A 6155-nucleotide genomic window follows, 5' to 3' on the forward strand; every position below is an offset into this window, starting at 1 on the left:
TTACATTCAGGTACTTACAAAGCAAGTAAACAGGACAGTATAATAAATGTTAAAATGAGAAATTTTTGTAGCTGGAGCTAATGAGATAAAGATTGGATGGATGGATGGATGGATGGATGGATAGATGGATAGATGGATAGATAGATAGATAGATAGATAGATAGATAGATAGATAGATAGATAGATAGATAGATAGATAGATAGATAGATAGATAGATAGATAGATAGATAGATAGATAGATAGATAGATAGATAGATAGATAGATAGATAGATAGATAGATTTACTGTAGTATGTTTAGGCTTAGATTCTGAGGGTAAATACATATTTAGACCTTTTACAGCTCAAATTATACATCTTTTTTAGGAAATTTTCATTTAAAGAGTTTAACAAAATGACTTTATGCTTTTTAAGTGGAGCACATGGCTCTGTTTACATACTGTAAGTGTCCACTGTAATTATGATTTTTAATATTTACTTAAAAAAAATACTGAGAGAGTTTATGCTAATTATTTTATGTGGTAATCAACATTTTGCCGCAAACACTGTAAGTAGATCTTAATTTCTTTAATATCATTTACTTTTTGATTTAGTAAATACAGTCCGAAAACAATTTGACTGCATAAAAACTACAAAAGGAATTCATGTAGAGCTCCACACTGCGTTACTGGAATACTATTTGGGAAAGAGTCTCATGCTTCTACAAATGAACTCCCATCTGAAGCTTCATAATCCACGCTTTAGAAATAATAATAATAAGCACACAAAGCATCCGCAGGCCTGTGTTACTGCTACACAAGAAGGCGTGTTATTTTGGCTGATAGCCACCGGCCACCATTTCAGCTCTTTCTAAAGACTCATTCAATGGTGATTTGAAAATTAACTTTCGAACAGATGCACTAATTCCATTTGTACTCTGGAATGCCCGGGCACTATGTAACCCAAGCCCGGCCGGAGCTGGGATAGAGCCAGGGTAAAAGGTTACGCTCCAACTGCTGGAGACTAGAGTGTGCTCTATCTTCCTGTTAATCAATATGGCTCGGGGAATAATGGACATAATCAGTGAAAGTGATTCTACTTTTCATCTGCCCGCATTTGCCACAAGCCTCAGAGGGCACACCTGTTCCTAAATCCTTAGCAAAGAAAGGAGAAAAAATAATTATCGAGATATCGGAGCTCAAAGCGAAGAAAAACAAACCAGCACAACAGGTTTGGAGTTTGTGATGTCCCATAACGTCATTGCAGCTTTGTAATGGAAATCGTTGAACAGTCGTAGCAGAGGAAACAGCTTTATACATATTACATTTAGGTAAATGCAATTACTTCTGATGGACGTATGGGCCTTTTAAGGCACCGAACAATAGTTCAAAGAGATCACACACAAAAATCTGTTAAAAAACTCCTTCTGTAGCTATTGAACGTGAACGTATTTGTGAGGGAGTGCTTTAATCATTTGTTTTACGCTCTCTAATTTTACTATGACATTGCATTTCCTTTAAGACGGCCGTGATAATGAGTTGGGGGAAGGGGTTGCTTGTCCACTGCCACTGTTTAACAAACTGCTTTGCTTGTTCTTGAGTTTGCAGTAATTACATCCTCCGCAGGAGCTCCGCGCATCCACACCTCCATTAAAACATCAACTCCCCGCTCTGCCAGCGGGACAACCCCCCACCAGGCCCTATCATTCACAAATTAACCCCGATACATTAGGGGGTCCAATGAGATGGACTGTTGCTGTATTTTATACTTTTTTATCTATGCAGAGTTTCGTAAAATAATAGGCTGAAATAATGAGTCATGAACAGTAAACATTTCTTGATGAAATTGCAGCTGAACCCAAAGACACAAACTCAAACAGTTGAATTTAAAAAAAAAGAAAAAGAAAAAAAAAAAGAAACTATATATACATATATAGCTAGTTAACAAGCAGATTTTTTTTTTAAATACTATGTATGTGCTGTACTTCTAAAAAGTAATGTGTCACACCACAGTTCACTGTTCTATTTAAGTGAATGCAAAAACCTAAATAAAAAGTATATATATATATATATATATATATATATATATATATATATATATATATATATATATATATATATATACACTGTAGTCAGCATTTGAAGTGGATCAAAAAAGTTCATCAAAGTTGTCTTAAGAAGAAGGTTTTAGGATAACTTTGATGAAAGGTTCTGATCCACTTCAAATGTTGAATACTGTAGGCTATACAATCTTTAAAAACATGTATATAGAGTGTATATGTGACCCTGCACCACAAAACCAGTCATAAGGGTCTTTTTTTTTTTTTAAATTGAGATTCATACATCATCTGGAAGTTGAATAATAATCTTTCCATTGATGTTTGGTTTGTTAGGACAGTATTTGGTCGAGATACAACTATTTAAAAATCTGGAATCCGATGGTGCAAAAAAATCTAAATATTGAGAAAATCACCTTTAAAGTTGTCCAAATGAAGTCCTTAGCAATGCATATCCCCTCACAAAAATACATTTGTGATATATTTACGGTAGGAAATTTACAAAATATCTTCATGGAACATGATCTTTACTTAATATCCTAATGATTTTTGGCATAAAAGAAAAATCCATAATTTTGACCCCTAAAATGTATTGTTGGCTAGTGCTACAAATATACCTGTGCGACTTATGATTGGTTTTGTGGTCCAGGGTCACATACACACACATAATATGTATTATATACATTTAATATTATATAATATGGTGTATTAATGCTTTTTCAAACATTGAGAAAAAAAAAAAAAAAAAAAAAAAAATTCTATATATATAACAATTGAATAATAGTCTGATCTTTTAGAAATGATCCAATGCAAGGCTAATAAACAAAGACATCAAATAGCATAAAACCATTCAATACAAATGCTAATTGTATTTACTTCTTTATAGTTCATTTGATTTAGATCTGCCTTCTTCAGGCATAAACTTGTATCTTTGATCTAATTTGTGTTTCCTTTTCTGCAATTGTACACCTTGAGCAAACGTGATTGACACGTCGCGGCGACCCGCCCCCGCTGCTTTGTGATTGGCGAGTCGCGCATGGGGGGCGTGTCTGTCCGGCTGTCTTTTATACTCAGTGCGTCCTACTCGACAGCACTGATTTGTATGAGAAAGGCTCTCGTGAACACCACGGATGAAGAAAACGCGTTTACACCGGGAGTTTTCTCGTTAACAGAGAAGTTTTGAATACCGAAACGCGCCTTTATTTTTTTTTATTTTTTAACAAAACGCCGGAGCAGGAATAAGGAGAGGAAATACGAAACGCTTGCTTTTATTCCCTCAGCCATTTTGCCTGCGCCCGCCCGAGGGCTATTTATTCTCGGTATGCAACCCAACCGCAACTCCGTGCCAAACAAGTGAAGCGGAGATGGGTCTGCTCTGCGAGATCTGAACTGAACTGTTTCCAGAGCTGCATCGCTTGTGTTGACAGGGGGGGGGGGAAAGGATGGAGTGCTACCTGTTGGGGATTTACCTGTTCCTCGCGCTTGCCCTGCTGCCCCGCTCGAGCGGCACCACGGCCAAGGAGATCACCTGTCAGGAGATCGCCGTTCCTCTGTGCAAGGGCATCGGCTACAACTACACCTACATGCCCAACCAGTTCAACCACGACACGCAGGATGAAGCCGGCTTGGAGGTGCACCAGTTCTGGCCTCTGGTGGAAATCCAGTGCTCCCCGGATCTCAAGTTCTTCTTGTGCAGCATGTACACCCCCATATGCCTGGAGGACTATAAGAAACCCCTGCCGCCGTGCCGGAGCGTATGCGAGCGAGCCAAGGCAGGCTGCGCCCCGCTCATGCGGCAGTACGGCTTCCCTTGGCCGGATCGGATGAGGTGCGATCTGCTGCCCGTGCAGGGAGCTCCAGACACGCTGTGCATGGACTACAACCGAACCGACTCCACCACAGTGTCGCCGGTGCTGTCCAAACCCACCAACTACCCAAGCAAAGCCTTTAACCCACACAAAAAGAAGAGCGGGCGAGTTGGCGTTGGAGCCAAAGCGACTAAACCCTGCGAGCCGGGCTGCCAGTGCCGCGCGCCGATGGTGGCGGTGAACAGCGACCGACACCCGCTGTACAACCGCGTCAAGACGGGTCAGATCCCCAACTGCGCCATGCCGTGTCACAACCCGTACTTCACCCAGGACGAGCGGACTTTCACGGCCTTCTGGATCGGACTTTGGTCGGTGTTATGCTTCATATCCACCTTCGCCACGGTCGCTACCTTTCTAATCGACATGGAGCGGTTTAAATACCCCGAGCGCCCGATTATTTTCCTCTCGGCGTGTTATATGTTTGTGTCGATTGGGTATATCGTGCGACTGATCGCCGGGCACGAAAAAGTGGCCTGTAACCGGGAGTATGACGTGGAGCACATTCACTACGAGACCACCGGCCCCGCGCTGTGCACCGTGGTGTTTTTGCTGATCTATTTCTTCGGGATGGCCAGCTCGATCTGGTGGGTCATCCTCTCGCTCACCTGGTTCCTCGCGGCGGGCATGAAGTGGGGCAACGAGGCCATCGCGGGGTACTCTCAGTACTTCCACCTGGCCGCTTGGCTCATCCCGTCCATGAAGTCCATCGCGGTGCTCGCGTTGAGCTCGGTGGACGGCGACCCGGTCGCCGGGATCTGCTATGTGGGCAACCAGAACTTGGACAACCTGCGGGGCTTCGTGCTGGCGCCGCTCGTTATCTACTTATTCATCGGCACCATGTTTCTTTTGGCTGGATTTGTGTCGCTGTTTAGGATCAGGAGCGTCATTAAGCAGGGTGGCACTAAAACTGACAAACTGGAGAAGCTGATGATCCGAATCGGGATCTTCACGGTGCTTTACACGGTTCCCGCCACCATCATCGTGGCGTGTTACTTCTACGAGCAGCATAACAGACAAAGTTGGGAGATCACGCATAACTGTTCGTGTTTGCTGGAGCAGGAGATCAAGAGGCCGGACTATGCCGTCTTCATGCTCAAATACTTCATGTGCCTTCTGGTGGGCATCACCTCTGGAGTTTGGACCTGGTCCGGGAAGACCCTGGAGTCCTGGAGGAGTTTCTGCACGCGCTGCTGTTGGGGCAGCAAGGGCTCCGGTGGCTCCATGTACAGTGACGTGAGCACGGGATTAACGTGGAGGTCCGGTACCGCCAGCTCAGTGTCGTGCCCCAAGCAGATGCCTTTGTCCCAGGTCTGACACGAGAAAACCCTGTTAATTGTTCTGGGGGTCTCTTTGTCTTTCAGTCATTTGCATACAAATGAACTTGTTGATGGTTTCTATCAGCCGGAGAACTGCTTGAAACTATTGCGTTTCGCTAATTCCATTCTATTGATATGGACATGACATGCAATCAGTCATTCTTAAGGAGAGTTTGGGCATTACATTGTTCAAGTGGAGTAAATCATGTCCCCCAACTTGCAGCATTTTGTCTCCTATACTTTTACGACAAGTTTTGAATTGTCTGAACAATCAAAGATGGTTTAAACAAGCCTTAATGTCTTAGTGCCCAATTGTTGTTGTTATTGTTATTATTATTATTATATATACGGGTTGTTTTTTTTGTTTTTGTTTTTTTTTTTTTTTTATTGCGAAATGTATTTATATAAACTTGTAAATTGTGTATAAAAGAAGATTTATAAAATTATTGTACATTTGTATATAGTGTAGATGCCACATGCAAAGCAAATATGACTTTTATTTTGACAATAAAAACTTTTTGGAGGAATCTGAAGCTTGTGGTAATGAGTGCTCCGCATCTCTGCGGCTCTTTGTGGTCATTCCCATTGAAGATGCTTTGCAAAGATGCTTTTGTGAGTTCTGTTGAGAGAAACTCTTTCCAGGCCTAATTAGAGACGAGGGCCTTGTGCTGGAGAATCTCCGTAATTGTTGAACCCTTCACTTGCTTGCTACTTAATTTACTAAAAGAGGGCCGGGGAATGGGGTTTAAATGCAGGAAACGGGTCCTTTTCATCTGGGGAAACTTTGATCTTTCTTTTAAAGTCTGGAATAAAGGTGCCATGTAGATAGAACCTTTTAGACTGATGCGCCAAGGTTTTTTTATGTTTAATTTGAGACCGTTGTCCTTTGATCGACGTTATAGAAATTTTTTGAAGCCGGGGGCCCCGCCATGTTTTG

General features: G+C 42.2%; 1 protein-coding gene across 1 annotated transcript; it reads left to right on the plus strand.

The window, feature by feature from the left end:
* Window positions 1-3146: 3146 nt before the first annotated feature.
* On the plus strand, window positions 3147-5737 carry fzd8a (frizzled class receptor 8a). Its single transcript, XM_067377374.1, has one exon. It carries the CDS (start codon window positions 3477-3479, stop codon window positions 5214-5216), a length of 1740 nt encoding a protein of 579 aa, XP_067233475.1. The 5' UTR covers window positions 3147-3476; the 3' UTR covers window positions 5217-5737.
* The last annotated feature ends 418 nt before the right edge of the window (window positions 5738-6155 follow it).

The sequence above is a fragment of the Chanodichthys erythropterus genome, chromosome 23, assembly GCF_024489055.1.
Source record: "Chanodichthys erythropterus isolate Z2021 chromosome 23, ASM2448905v1, whole genome shotgun sequence".
NCBI lineage: Eukaryota > Metazoa > Chordata > Actinopteri > Cypriniformes > Xenocyprididae > Chanodichthys > Chanodichthys erythropterus.